This window comes from Clinocottus analis, unplaced genomic scaffold (genome assembly GCF_023055335.1).
Source record: "Clinocottus analis isolate CAN_PGR_092001 unplaced genomic scaffold, fCliAna1.0.p SCAF_38, whole genome shotgun sequence".
Taxonomy (NCBI): domain Eukaryota; kingdom Metazoa; phylum Chordata; class Actinopteri; order Perciformes; family Cottidae; genus Clinocottus; species Clinocottus analis.
In genome coordinates, this window is record NW_027176131.1 from 648,851 (window position 1) to 663,850 (window position 15,000).

At 44.5% G+C, this 15,000-nt stretch overlaps 3 protein-coding genes across 4 annotated transcripts in view; 2 read left to right on the forward strand and 1 right to left on the reverse strand.

The window, feature by feature from the left end:
- The window catches only part of LOC137799780 (uncharacterized), a 6,286-nt gene extending 12 nt beyond the window's left edge, over positions 1-6,274 (forward strand). The window contains exons 1-7 of the mRNA XM_068596605.1: positions 1-141; positions 553-677; positions 766-832; positions 1,057-1,210; positions 5,579-5,721; positions 5,814-5,924; positions 6,073-6,274. The exon at positions 1-141 is cut by the window's left edge and continues 12 nt beyond it. Coding sequence (XP_068452706.1) covers positions 1-141; positions 553-677; positions 766-832; positions 1,057-1,210; positions 5,579-5,721; positions 5,814-5,924; positions 6,073-6,246 — 915 coding nt within the window. The 3' untranslated portion in view covers positions 6,247-6,274. The remainder of the gene's footprint in view (positions 142-552; positions 678-765; positions 833-1,056; positions 1,211-5,578; positions 5,722-5,813; positions 5,925-6,072) is intronic.
- Positions 6,275-8,451: 2,177 nt separating this feature from the next.
- LOC137799778 (uncharacterized) lies at positions 8,452-13,423 on the forward strand. Its single transcript, XM_068596602.1, has 7 exons — positions 8,452-8,604; positions 9,615-9,739; positions 10,108-10,174; positions 10,399-10,552; positions 10,717-10,859; positions 10,952-11,062; positions 13,163-13,423. Exons 1-7 carry the CDS (start codon positions 8,452-8,454, stop codon positions 13,340-13,342), a joined length of 933 nt encoding a protein of 310 aa, XP_068452703.1. The 3' UTR covers positions 13,343-13,423.
- Positions 13,424-14,610: 1,187 nt separating this feature from the next.
- The window catches only part of LOC137799783 (nucleobindin-2-like), an 11,045-nt gene continuing 10,655 nt past the window's right edge, over positions 14,611-15,000 (reverse strand). For both annotated transcript variants that reach the window (XM_068596608.1, XM_068596607.1), the window contains one exon: positions 14,611-14,929. In XM_068596608.1, coding sequence (XP_068452709.1) covers positions 14,721-14,929 — 209 coding nt within the window. In that variant the 3' untranslated portion in view covers positions 14,611-14,720. The remainder of the gene's footprint in view (positions 14,930-15,000) is intronic.

Below are 15,000 nucleotides of genomic sequence, written 5' to 3' on the forward strand. Positions count from 1 at the left end.
GTTGTGGACTTTGGTGCGTGCAGCCTGAGCGAGGAAGATGTTGCCGACGAGAAGATGCACAAGCTGAGCAAAGAGCTGGAATCAGCTTTCACTGAAGTTGGTTTCGTGTTCCTGAAGAACACCGGGATCACCCAGAAGGAGGTGAGACAGAACCGTTAGTTTAGTTTGCTGCAGCGGGGTGGAAGATGCACTCAGATCACTAGCAGTAGAACCACACTGAGAAGATACTCCACTGCAGCAAAAGGTCCTGCGTTAAAATCCTTACTTAAGTATCAATGTAGAATACCAGAAGTCTGTTTTATTATGTGTCTGGATTAATATTACTACTGCATTAATGTACGGTTTGCATTTTACTGCTGTATGGAGAGACATTGAGTGTAATTACTGGCAGTAGAACCACACTGGTAGTCAGAGAGGTGCCATCAGTAGACAGAGAGGTGCCACCAGTAGACAGAGAGGTGCCACCAGTAGTCAGAGAGGTGCCACCAGTAGTCAGAGAGGTGCCACAGACTTAGTCAAGAAGCAGTAAAGTGTCTTTTCTGCGTTTGACAGGTGGATGGTGTCATGGCTATATCCAAGACATTCTTCCTGCTGCCAGAAGAGGAGAAGAAACCCTTCAGCAAAGAAAACGTTGCCAACAATGAATACCACGGCTGGGTGCAAGTAGAGGCTGAGAGGTCGGACTCAGAACATGAACACAAACACACTTCTCATGTGCACAGTTTAGTCTTTGTAAAACTAAATAACTGTTTGTTTGTTCTTCAGGTTCAATCCTCGTCACCCTGGAGACCTAAAGGAGGCCTTCAACATTACTTCATTTCATCCTGACATTGTAAAGTCTCATTGTATAAGGTTGACTGTTAATATCTTGGTCTGGAGGTCAAAGTTCAAGTTACTCTCTATAACATTTGTCCGACTGTTATCTTTTTTAAGTGTCCTGTTGAACCCATATATTTGATTCCCATCAAAGCTGCAGATACGTTGAATATTTATTCATTTTAAACAGTCACAAATCAATATCAGCCTCAGAAATCAGTCGGTTCTCTTCTGCTGTAGAAATGGCCATCCGGTGCCCTAAAAGGGTTCAAAGAGATCCAGTCGTCTTTCTTCCAGCGCTGCAAGGAGCTGAGTCTGCGGGTGCTGAGGGTGATGGCCCTCAGTCTGGGTCTGGACCCCCAGCTGTTCCTGAGCGCGCACCGCTTTATAGGAAGTATGTACCCTTAAGGACGGCCAAGGAGTCATCAGAGCAGGCCTCCCACAACTGTTCTTATGCCTTTTTTGTGTATATAATGCAGCTTCCCTGAGCTCAAACGCATGTTAAAGGTCACGCTGGGCCACTGACCAATCACACGTCCGCGACATTTTGCAGGCGCCTCCACGTCAAAGAACACACCCAGCTTGTCAAACTAAAGATCCACTCCCTGTTTACTTTAATCTACAAAGGCTTAAACCGCTTTGCCTCCATAGAGACATTGGAGAAATGAATCTCATTGGATGAATAATTCAGCTGAAAGCAGTGCTGCAGGCTGAAGGCTGAAGGCCTTCCTCGCTTCACTGATGTAACACTCGCTAAGCTCTTATGCCAGAGCCACGAATGCCACGACTGCCAGTAAAGTATGGATCTGAGACACAATGTCCATGTTTATGCTATATGAACAAACCGGTGTTGTTGTGTCTCCTCCAGCTGCTGTGAATAACACAACATTGCGCTCGCTGTACTACCCGCCAGTAAACCATGAGAAAGTGAAGGAGCATCAGCTGCGTTGTGGAGAACATTCAGACTATGGCAGCATCACACTGCTGTTCAGCAGCTCAGAGGGTCTGCAGGTAACACGATGTATTACCTGCAACACTCTGTTTATCGATATTTATCACCGTGCAAGAAATGCAGCCCACCTGACTGTCTCGTTAACCTCCAGGTGCAGAAGCGTTCAGGTGAATTCATCGGAGTTCCCCACATCCCCGGAGTCGTCCTCATCAATGTCGGCGACCTGATGCAGCGCTGGACCAGCGACCACTACGTCTCTGCGGTGTGTTGAGAGGACGTTTATCACATCTGAATGAAAAGGCTGTGTTTATATATAGGAAATATAATTACAAAAGGGAAGGTAATTTAAGGTCAAAATGGTCGACAAGAGGTCAAAGGTCATCCAAGGTGCTGGACAGTGTTAGAAAAGGCTGTTAAGAAGTGTTTGAAAGATGCAAATGCCAGCATACTATTAAAGGAGAATAATGCCATAGGGATGTTTTTTAATTTAATGTTGATATTGTGTAAATAGTTCAGCATTTCACTTTTTTTTTACAGTTTTGTTTACGTACCCTCTCTCCCTCCCTCCACCTCCCTCATATTTTAGAAAAACAAAAGACAAAATGCACAATGAACACAAATTATTTCAGTGACAGCTTTATTATTTATTTAACTTTTTTAAAATTATTTTCTGTAGATATATTGTGATGATATTGTGAATTATTTTAGCCACAATAATTTTGTATTATAAATTGAAAGTTTGAGTCATCGCGGTGCTCCGCTCTCCCTCAGGTGCACAGAGTGTTGCTGCCCCCTGCTGGAGACTCCAGCACACGTCAGTCTCTGGCCTTCTTCCTGCAGCCGGATGATGAGGCTGTGATCACCTGCTGCGACGGCTCCAACAAATACCCTCCAGTGACCGGAGGCGACTTCCTCCTCCAGCGCTACAAGGCCACCTATCTTTGAGTTTCAGTCTCGGTCACTGATCTGTTCTCTCTGCACACATACTGTAGAGGCGGTCGGTAGATTAACGTGCACTTCGTGGTCTTTCTTGAAATACTTTCATTATAAAGCAGAAAATAAATGAAAAACTCTTATTGAACAGAAAAAAACCTACTTTGTGTTTGAATTCCTTTCAAAGGGGCGATATATCTAAACGCATCTTTAATGCCGTCTTAATGCGGTTCTTAGTGCGTGCCTGCGTGCGGTTAAAATGAGTCTAAACCAAAAAACCCACCTGGCTCCACTAAGGTGACGCTACATAATGTTGACGCCCCCTGGCGTGCACGTCATCAAAAACATAACCAATCAAGTGAACAAACAGGTAAGACATAAATCATATAATGGCTTCTACACAGACAGCAACTTGTTTGTTTTTTTCAGTGTAAGCAGGAAGGTGTTGAACAGAAGAGGCCCCAGTATTGAGCCTTGGGGAACACCACGTCATCCTAGTCAGCTCTGTTGTGTAATTAGCTACCGACACAAAAGACTGTCGGTCCTTCAAGTAGGATTCAAGAGACACGACCAGTGACAATGAACTAAAGAGACACATCATGCAATAACTCAATCATCCTGACAGGTTAATGTTGATATGAATGATATACAATCTTACTCATTTATTTATTTTTTAACTATGAAACACTTGACAATGTGTCAACGAGCTCTTGATTCATGTCTGGAAATGTTGGTGGCAGTATGTGGTCTAATGAGTTGGTTATTTTTTTATAAGGCAGTATTATTGCAGGGTGTTAGGGCCCGTCTCGAGTGTCTGAAGGTCCACAGGCCTGACACATGGAAAGGGAAAAATAGCCTTGGTAAAGATGGAACAGGGGATGGAAACAATAAGGCCGTGAGATATTTAAGCGCCAATATAATTTATTGGCAGTGTAGGAGCCATTAGTCACTGGTGTGTATTTTATTGTGGTAATGTGTGGTTTATTGTCCATCCATCCATTCATTTTCCGCCGCTTATCCGGGGTCGGGTCGCGGTGGCAGCACCCAGCAGACCGACCCAGGCTTCCCTCTCACCCGCAACATTTTCCAGCTCGTTCTGGAGGACCCCGAGACGTTCCCAGGCCAGCCGGGAGATATAATCCCTCCAGCGTGTCCTGGGTCTTCCCCGGGGCCTCTTCCCAGTTGGACGTGCCTGAAAAACCTCTAATGGGAGGCGTCCAGGAGGCATCCGGATGAGATGAACCACCTCAGCTGACTCCTTTCGATACGAAGGAGTAGCGGCTCGACTCCAAGCTCCCTCCTGATGTCCGAGCTCCTTACCCTATCTCTAAGGCTGAGCCCGGCCACCCTACGGAGGAAGCTCATTTCGGCCGCTTGTATCCGCGACCTCGTTCTTTCGGTCACGACCCAGAGTTGGTGACCATAGGTGAGGGTTGGAACGTAGACCGACCAGTAAATAGAAAGCTTCGCCTTCCGACTCAGCTCCCTCTTCACCAAGACGGACCGGTACAGCGCCTGTTTTACTGCTGCAGCCGCACCGATCCGCCCGTCCATCTCCCGCTCCACCTTACCCTCACTCGTGAACAAGACCCCGAGGTACTTGAACTCCTTCGCTTGGGGCAGGCATGTTGTCCCCACCTGAAGGGAGCAATCCACCGGTTTCCGGCAGAGAACCATGGCCTCAGATTTGGAGGCGCTAACCCTCATCCCTGCCGCTTCACACTCGGCTGCAAAACGCCCCAGCGAATGCTGGAGGTCACGGTCCGAAAAGGAAGCAAACAGGACCACATCATCTGCAAACAGCAGAGAGGCGATCCCGAGGCCCCCGAACCGGATTTCCTCCGCCCCCCGGCTGCGCCTAGAAATCCTGTCCATGAAAGTCACAAACAGGACCGGTGATAAAGGGCAGCCCTGGCGGAGGCCAACACCCACCGGGAACGTGTCTGACTTAATACCGAGGATACGGACACAACTCCTACTGCAGGCGTATAGAGACCGAATAGCCCGTGCCAACGGATCCAGCACCCCGTACTCCTGCACCACCCCCCACAGAACCCCCCGAGGGACCCGGTCGAAAGCCTTCTCCAAGTCCACAAACCACATGTAGACTGGTTGGGCAAACTCCCAAGACCCCTCCAGTAGTCCCGCAAGGGTAAAGAGCTGGTCCACTGTTCCACGACCGGGACGGAATCCGCACTGCTCCTCTTGAATCCGAGGTTCGACAATTCTCAATTCAAAAATCTTTGCTCTAAAAAAAAACACTTAAAAAAAAACGCGCTCTCAATCCCAAAAGTTAGGAGTTGAGTTGTGGGCGTAGTGGGCGGGGCATGCGCTGCTGACTGAGGCAGGAGTTTCTATTGGTAAATACATTCATAAATATATACATTAAAATAATGTTAACAGAGCAATATGACGTCTTCTTACCTCAGTGTCTCACGTGACCTCCTGTTAGTGTGAGTGAGCCCAGAGCCCACCAATAGAAACTCATCCAGCAGGAACTTTTGGGATTGAGAGCAAAGGTTGTTTTTTTTAGATCAATTTTTTTTTTTTTATAACAAATTAATTTTTTTAGAGCAAATTGTAGTTTTGAGAGCACTTGTTTGTTTTTTTAGAGCATTTTCTTTTTTTGAGAATCTTTTTTTTAAAGCAAAGTTTGTTTTTTTGAGCAAGTTTTTTTCATTTGAGAGCAAAGATTTCTGATATAATTACTTACAAACAAGACATTTGCTCGGGTAAAATAGACACAATCCACCTCCATATCATCAGAGCAGGCTTCCACAACTGTTCTTATGCCAGAGCCACGAATGCCATGACTGCCAGTAAAGTATGGGATCTTTATGATATACGAACAAACCGGTGTTGTTGTGTCTCCTCCAGCTGAAAGCAATGGAACAACAATGCGCTCGCTGTACTACCCGCCAGTAAACCATGAGAAAGTGAAGGAGCATCAGCTGCGTTGTGGAGAACATTCAGACTATGGCAGCATCACACTGCTGTTCAGCAGCTCAGAGGGTCTGCAGGTAACACGATGTATTACCTGCAACACTCTGTTTATCGATATTTATCACCGTGCAAGAAATGCAGCCCACCTGACTGTCTCGTTAACCTCCAGGTGCAGAAGCGTTCAGGTGAATTCATCGATGTTCCCCACGTCCCCGGAGTCGTCCTCATCAATGTCGGCGACCTGATGCAGCGCTGGACCAGCGACCACTACGTCTCTGCGGTGTGTTGAGAGGACGTTTATTACATCTGAATATCATTGCACAGCTCCTGTCTTCCTCTGTTGCTCTGCCATCAGCCTGCAGCAATGCAGCACTGCAGCTAGTTTTAAGGAGAGTTTCATATCAGATTTTTTGTCCGCTCTCCCTCAGGTCCACAGAGCTTTGCTGCCACCTGCTGGAGACTCCAGCACACGTCAGTCTCTGGCCTTCTTCCTGCAGCCGGATGATGAGGCTGTGATCACCTGCTGCGACGGCTCCAACAAATACCCTCCAGTGACCGGAGGCGACTACCTCCTCCAGCGCTACAAGGCCTCCTATGTTTGAGTTTCAGTCTCGGTCACTGATCTGTTCTCTCTGCACACAGACAGCAACTTGTTGTTTTTTTTCAGTGTAAGCAGGAAGGTGTTGAACAGAAGAGGCCCCAGTATTGAGCCTTGGGGAACACCACGTCATCCTAGTCAGCTCTGTTGTGTAATTAGCTACCGACACAAAGTATTGTCGGTCCTTCAAGTAAAAGAGTGCAAAGTTTTTTTTTCAGAGCAAGTTTTTTTTAATTGAAATAAAGATTTTTGATGAAATTTACTTACAAATAAGAAATGGCTCGGGTAAAAAAGACACAATCCACCTCCATATCATCAGAGCAGGCCTTACAAAACTGTTCTCATCCTCATCGTTCCGCAGTCAGCAGGTCCACCCTCGAAGCCGAGATGCCGGATTTAGTCTTCTTGGGTTGAGCCCCTGCAGCTCCCAAAGCCGGCGTTTGTATATGTTTATATATATATATATATATATATATATATATATATATATATATATATATATATATATATATATATGCAAATATATACATATATATATATACAAATACATACATATATATATATATACACAAATATATACATATATATAAAAAAAAAAATATATATATACAAATATATACATATATATATACACAAATATATACATATATATATATATATATACAAATATATATATATATATACAAATATATATATACATATATATGTATATGTATATATATACATATACATATATACATATACATATATATATACACATATACATATATATATATACACGCATACATACATACATACATACATACATATATATATATATACATACATACATACATACATATATATATATATATATATATATATATATACACATACATACATATATATATATATATATATATATATATATATATATATATATATATATATATATATATATATATATATATGCGTGTGTGTGTGTGTATTGTGCACTAGCAGGGAGCAGGCAGTGTTGTTCCCTTGAGATTAGTGACCAGAGGGTATGGGTAAGAAACATACGCATGAAATCTAATTAAAAAACATGTTTTATGTCCTATACAGCTTGCTGGTCCACTGTATGGAGGTGGCATAACGCCACAGTAGAATATTCACAAAGCAGCTGCATACCAGGACCTGGAAAAGTCGGACAGTACTCCAGATTATTTACAGAAACTCAAACTCCTTGTGTCAGATTGTGTCTGAAAATTGACCATTGGCTGAATGAAGTCACATGACCGCAGAATGAGTTCACAGCCTGAATGTACTCTCATGTCCCTGAACACAGCTAACCAGATCGTGTCAGACATTACATTATTCCATTGCATTTCATTTAGCTTTGTGTAACCAGTAATCAGAGAGGTGCTACCAGTAGACAGAGAGGTGACACCAGTAGTCACAGAGGTGACACCAGTAGTCAGAGAGGTGACACCAGTAGACTGAGAGGTGCCACCGGTAATCAGAGATGTGCCACTAGTAGTCAGAGAGGTGCCACCAACAGTCAGAGAGGTGCTACCAGTAGTCAGAGAGGTGACACCAGTAGTCACTGAGGTGACACCAGTAGTCAGAGAGGTGACACCAGTAGTCAGAGAGGTGACACCAGTAGACAGAGAGGTGACACCAGTAGACAGAGAGTTGCCACCAGTAATCAGAGAGGTGCCACCAGTCGTCAGAATTTTCTTGTTTTGTCTTGTTTATGCCTTAAAAAAAACTTGCAAACCGATGGCCTTAAAAAAATCGAGTAAAGGAACTTATTACAGGCAAGTAAAGCAGACTATGTATTGTATGTTGTACTAACACATGTTTATTTAGTGTATTATACTTACACAGTTTAAGTAACATAATAAGTAAAGAGTACTTAAAACTTTAGAACATTTGCTCAGAGCCCTCCGGCAAAACTGACCAGTCTTGTTGAAGTGTTCATGAAGGATCACCGTTGGCCCCATCTAGCAAACAGTCTCCAAAGGTGACAAAATATTCAAACTGTTGGATAAATTCACACGATTGTTTTCGCCATTGGCTGAATGAAGTCACATGACCGCAGAACACAGCCTGGGTGTACTCTCACAGCCTGGGTGTACTCTCATGTCCCTGAACACAACACACCAGATCGGGTCAGACGTTACATTACATCACATTTCATTTTGCTGACGCTTTTAGGCAAAGCCACATTTAGTTTTTCCTTTTCAAAATGAGCATCCCGGTTGTGGACTTTGGTGCGTGCAGCCTGAGCGAGGAAGATGTTGCCGACGAGAAGATGCACAAGCTGAGCAAAGAGCTGGAATCAGCTTTCACTGAAGTTGGTTTCGTGTTCCTGAAGAACACCGGGATCACCCAGAAGGAGGTGAGACAGAACCGTTAGTTTAGTTTGCTGCAGCGGGGTGGAAGATGCACTCAGATCACTAGCAGTAGAACCACACTGAGAAGATACTCCACTGCAGCAAAAGGTCCTGCGTTAAAATCCTTACTTAAGTATCAATGTAGAATACCAGAAGTCTGTTTTATTATGTGTCTGGATTAATATTACTACTGCATTAATGTACGGTTTGCATTTTACTGCTGTATGGAGAGACATTGAGTGTAATTACTAGCCGTGGCAAGCGTGTGACAAGCGTCAGCACCAGGTTTCAGGTCAGCGGCAAGCAAGTTCAAATGTATTTTGCCATCTCTTAAATTGTCCATGTGCAATTGTTGAATAAAGAATACAAATTTAAATTAAAGCTGCAAGCAGCTGTGAGCGGGTCCTCGCTCACGTCGGGGACGCCTGCGGGTCGCCGGCTCGTCCGGCCGAGAACGTGCGCCTGGTGGGCGAACATTCCGGACTGGACTTGCTCGCCGACCCTTTGGCGCCCTCCAACGTGCTGGATAGAGTGAGGACCCGCTCACAGCTGCTTGCAGCAGCTTTAAATCATTCTTTTTTTTACGCCTATATCAGATGGCTATTTTCACCTGATCTGACTCGAGGTCCAAATTTGGTGAGTTTTGAAGTAAGACAAGTCGTCAGAAAGGTGCCTCCAGTAGTCATAGAGGTGCCACCTGTTGAACGAGAGGTGCCATCAGTAGACAGGGAGGTGCCACCAGAAGACAGAAAGGTGCCACCAGTAGTCAGAGAGGTGCCATCAGTAGATAGAGAGGTGCCACTAGTAGTCAAAGAGGTGCCATCAGTAGACAGAGAGGTGCCACCAGTAGTCAGAGAGGTGCCATCAGTAGACAGAGAGGTGCCACCAGTAGTCAGAGAGGTGCCATCAGTGGACAGAGAGGTGCCACCAGTAGTCAGAGAGGTGCCACCAGTAGTCAGAGAGGTGCCACAGACTTAGTCAAGAAGCAGTAAAGTGTCTTTTCTGCTTTTGACAGGTGGATGGTGTCATGGCTATATCCAAGACATTCTTCCTGCTGCCAGAAGAGGAGAAGAAACCCTTCAGCAGGGAAAACTACGCCAATAATGAATACCACGGCTGGCAGCAAATAGAGGCTGAAAGGTTGGACTCAGAACATGAACACAAACACACTTCTCATGTGAACAGTTTAGTCTTTGTAAAACGAAAATACCATAAAAGTCAGGTTACAAGCCTCTCTTACCTTTGGTAGGTGTCCTCACGGTAGCAAGCTAGCGCTGCTGCTAGCTCCCCGCTCCTGTTAGCTCCCCGCTGCTGCTAGCTGCTACTGCCTGCATGTCCCGCCTCCTTTGGTGGTTGTCTGGGAGCTAGGAACAGCTGACAGAGAGCTAGCAGGGAGCTAGCAGCAGTGCTAGCTGGCTACAGCGGGGCGCTAGCATGGACACCCACCAAAGGTAGTAGTGGATTGTAATCTGACTTTCATAAAAACTGTTTGTTTGTTTGTTCTTCAGGTTCAATTCTCGTCACCCTGGAGACCTAAAGGAGTGCTTCAACATTACTTCATTTCATCCTGACATTGTAAAGTCTCATTGTATAAGGTTGACTGTTAATATCTTGGTCTGGAGGTCAAAGTTCAAGTTACTCTCTATAACATTTGTCCTACTGTTATCTTTTTCAAGTGTCCTGTTGAACCCATATATTTGATTCCTATCAAAGCTGCAGATACATTGAATATTTATTCATTTTAAACAGTCACAAATCAATATCAGCCTCAGAAATCAGTCGGTTCTCTTCTGCTGTAGAAATGGCCATCCGGTGCCCTAAAAGGGTTCAAAGAGATCCAGTCGTCTTTCTTCCAGCGCTGCAAGGAGTTGAGTCTGCGGGTGCTGAGGGTGATGGCCCTCAGTCTGGGTCTGGACCCCCAGCTGTTCCTGAGCGCGCACCGCTTTATAGGAAGTATGTACCCTTAAGGACGGCCAAGGAGTCATCAGAGCAGGCCTCCCACAACTGTTCTTATGCCAGAGCCACGAATGCTATGACTGCCAGTAAAGTATGGATCTGAGACGCCATGTCCATGTTTATGATTTACGAACAAACCGGTGTTGTTGTGTCTCCTCCAGCTGAAAGCAATGGAACAACATTGCGCTCGCTGTACTACCCGCCAGTAAACCATGAGAAAGTGAAGGAGCATCAGCTGCGTTGTGGAGAACATTCAGACTATGGCAGCATCACACTGTTGTTCAGCAGCTCAGAGGGTCTGCAGGTAACACGATGTATTACCTGCAACACTCTGTTTATCGATATTTATCACCGTGCAAGAAATGCAGCCCACCTGACTGTCTCGTTAACCTCCAGGTGCAGAAGCGTTCAGGTGAATTCATCGATGTTCCCCACATCCCCGGAGTCGTCCTCATCAATGTCGGCGACCTGATGCAGCGCTGGACCAGCGACCACTACGTCTCTGCGGTGAGTTGAGAGGACGTTTATCACATCTGAATAGTGGCGGGCCGTCAGGGCCTGCTAAGCCTTTCCTGCTGACCAAAACAGAATCACAAAGTTATAGCTATTTTATGATTTCATTGTTTTTCACAACTGCAATACATGTCTTATAATTATTTTTTCCCCAATCAGCTTATTTTCTCATTACACAGCTCCTGTCTTCCTCTGTTGCTCTGCCTTCAGCCTGCAGCAATGCAGCACTGCAGCTAGTTTTGAGGAGAGTTTCATTCAATCAGATTTTTTTGTCAGCTAAGCTGTTTTTCATATGGAAGCCCATTCCTGACACAAAAAAAATTACGACCCAAAAAATTAACAAAATAAAAAATTAAGACCAAAAAAAAGAAAAGAAATTAGGGACAACAAAATAAAAATAAAATAGGACCCCCCAAAAAAAATATGGACAAAAAAAACAAAACATCTAAGCAATATGTTATTTCATCACTTTAGTTTTACAATACCTTCATTTAAATGTAAATATGTATTGTTCATACAACAAAACCAGTACAAGTCACAAAATAGTCCAATCTTGTTTCAATTCACGTATTCTTTTAATTTAACATTGCAAGCACTGTTTTATAATTAAGTGCTCTTGTTATTTACCAAAAGATAGCTTAGCATTGTCAACCACCTGTAAGCCTGTTGATGGTTACTTTAAAGTAAATAATTCATTCAGTGTGGACTTTGCATTTTACTCAGTTCTTAAAAATGGTCAATGGAAGGACAACAATGTACTTTGTGTGTACAAATATTAGCTACAATTATATTTAGGCTGTAACTGTAATTTTGACAACTGTAGTCAGTCGTCAAGTTCTCATTTCGCTCCTTGAATTTCCGTTTTTTTCGTTGCCTTTTTTCAAGTCAATGAAAAGGAAAAAAAAAAAGAAATTTTTTTTTGGTCCTAATTTTTTAATTGTCCTAATTTAAAAAAAAGATTTTATCCTAATTTTTTCTTTTTTTTGTGGTCCTAATTATTATTATTTTTGTTGCGGAAATGGGCTTCGATAGTTTAAGCCTTAGCAGATTGAACTACACGGGGAGTGGATGTTGTTGTTGATTGTCATGGACTTCAACAAATCAGATCTCTAAATTGACAAGCTGGGTGTGTTCTTTGACGTACAGCACCTGTGAAATGGTGTGGACATGTGATTGGTCAGTGGCCCAGCGTGACCATTAACATGCACTGTGATTGGTCAGTGGGGCAGGAAAGAAGCTACTGACAACCTCTAGCTTCTACCTTCAAAGTAGAAGATATGTAGAATGTCAGGCTGAAGCCTGAGAAACAGACTTGCTGACGGATTTACTGATGTTGCCTTTTACTTAGAGGGTTACCGGCATGTGTTGAGTGAAATGCTGGTTTTGTTACTTTTATTTTTACAACTGCAGTCGTATTTTAACAGCTAACAGCGAGCTAAGCAGACCATGGTGAGATGCACCGGCAGAGTCCACAGGGAATAGTCTGCAGCTACAATCTGTAACTGTTAGCTTGCGAGCGCGAGTTAGCTTGCGAGCTAACAGTGAGCTATGCAGACCTGCTTTCCAGTTTCCATCACGCATCTGCACTTGTCAGTAGGTCTAAGTGTCCATAGGGAATAGTCTTCAGCAACAGCTTCTTCTTCTTCTTCTTCTTCGTCTTCGTCTTCTTCTTCAATTCAAAGTGTTCTTCTTCTAAAAGCTAAAGTTGCACAATCGACTTGACTACAGCGAGTTTTGGTGGATGATAAGTCCCCCAAAAAGCAGTTCAAAGTTCTCAAATTAAAGCTGCAAGCAGCTGTGAGCGGCTCCTCTCTCTCCGGCACGTCGTAGGACGCCGAAGGGTCACGGAGCACGTCCGGCCGAGAACGTGCGCCAAGTGGCCATATGTTCTCGGCTGGGCGAGCCGGCGACCTGCAGGCGTCCCTGACATGGCAGAGCCGCTCACAGCTGCTTGCTTTAAATATTATTTTTAAATTATAAAATAGCTATAACTTTGTGATTCTGTCGTAATGATATTGTGAATTATTTTAGCCACAATAATTTTGTATTATAAATTGAAAGTTTGAGTCATCGCGGTGCTCCGCTCTCCCTCAGGTGCACAGAGTGTTGCTGCCCCCTGCTGGAGACTCCAGCACACGTCAGTCTCTGGCCTTCTTCCTGCAGCCGGATGATGAGGCTGTGATCACCTGCTGCGACGGCTCCAACAAATACCCTCCAGTGACCGGAGGCGACTTCGTCCTGCGGCACTTCACGGCCACCTCAGGAGAGAAGTGAGCGTCCACCATCACTTCACGGACACACAGTGTTATGAGTCCCTGGAACGTCTTGTATCCTAGTGATCTTCGTTAAAATGATCGTTTGATCCCACGCTGTTTTTACATTTGGCATACGATTGTTTTCATCATATTCCGTCATGTGTATGATTAAAAGAAGACTCACACCTCAAACTTGCAAGCTCATTCATTTTATTGTCAACATTCAAACCTTGCACAACGTTCATGGGTTCGTCACAGAGGACCTCGGCTGGACGGAGTGATCGGCTTTTGGAAAAGGAACTTAATATCAGCCTTGCATCTGAATGGCTCCAAAGACAAACTGTTTGTTTTATTAATATTTAATCAAGTTTATGTTGGCATTTAAGTTCCCCATCTCGACCTGCTGCGGTTTCATTTACAGTGGTGTAGAGAATAAATAAATAAAACACTTATTATATTGTTAGACACAAACCACATATTCACAGACACAAACGCTCTGCACACACAGCAACTTTGGAAGTCATACAATTGTCTCCAACACGAGCACAATTATAACGCATACAAATGTTTAAATATAATTATGGAACTTCATCTGTAAACAGAATGTTATTCAATCTTTTGGTTCTAAAGATGGATTTTGTGTACACAATTCGTAAACAAAAAGCAAGACGGCTCAGAGGAAATTCTAAAAAATTTAATTAAATAAGGAGAGCTGAACAGAAAATTGTGTGAAAGTGTTTTAGTGTGAACTTCTAAGAGCTTAAATAAAACAGTTGAGATGTATTAGAGAACAAAATCGATTTTAAAATAGAGATTGATAGCATGTTTAAACCCACATGCATGTACAGTACACAAGAAGTTATTAAAGAACATGTTATGGATCCAGAATGTTTGCCACATGAAAAATAAACTTTCATCCTCCAGCACGATGTGTCTGACATTCATTCTGATGAAACATTCAGCTCAGCTTAACGGAAGAAATACATATTTAACAAAGTGTTTCCTGGACGAGACACGACGGTGACGATGCACTCCAGCGTGCAGCAAACAAAACACTCACTTCCCCTCCTCCCGACCGCTTCAGCCCGACACAGCGTCCCTGCTGAGATGAAAGGCCCCAAAACACACAAACAAAAGGGTTGTTTGTTTACAGAAGAGCAGTGGAGCGGCGCCACATCCCCACGTACGGAGCCGCACACGCAGCCGCACACGCAGCCGCACACGCAGCCGCACACGCAGCCGCACACGCAGCGGCACACGCAGCGCAGTGAAGCCTGAAACCATCCGTCATGTGTGCCTTTTAATATTTAGGCTTTATTTATTCATTTCCTCGTCAAAAATCCTGAATGAAAAGTGGAAAACTGGAATCATTAAAGGCAAACGGGCACCGAGGTCCGCTAAGAGCGTCCCGCCACCGGGACGTCCTGCTGCTGGAGGCCGGCGGCCAGCGGCTGCGTGTGTGCTGGGACGACGGCTGCGGCTCCACCTGCCGCGGCTCCACCTGCCGCGGGTCCACCTGCCGCGGGTCCACCTGCCGCGGCTCCACCTGCCGCGGCTCCACCTGCCGCGGGTCCACCTGTGGTCACGGCGGCGGCCGGATCTGCAACTGAAGGGTCAGTGTTGGTGAGTTGCATTTCACAACCGGGAAGCTAATGATGGAGAGACACTCGTTGGCTC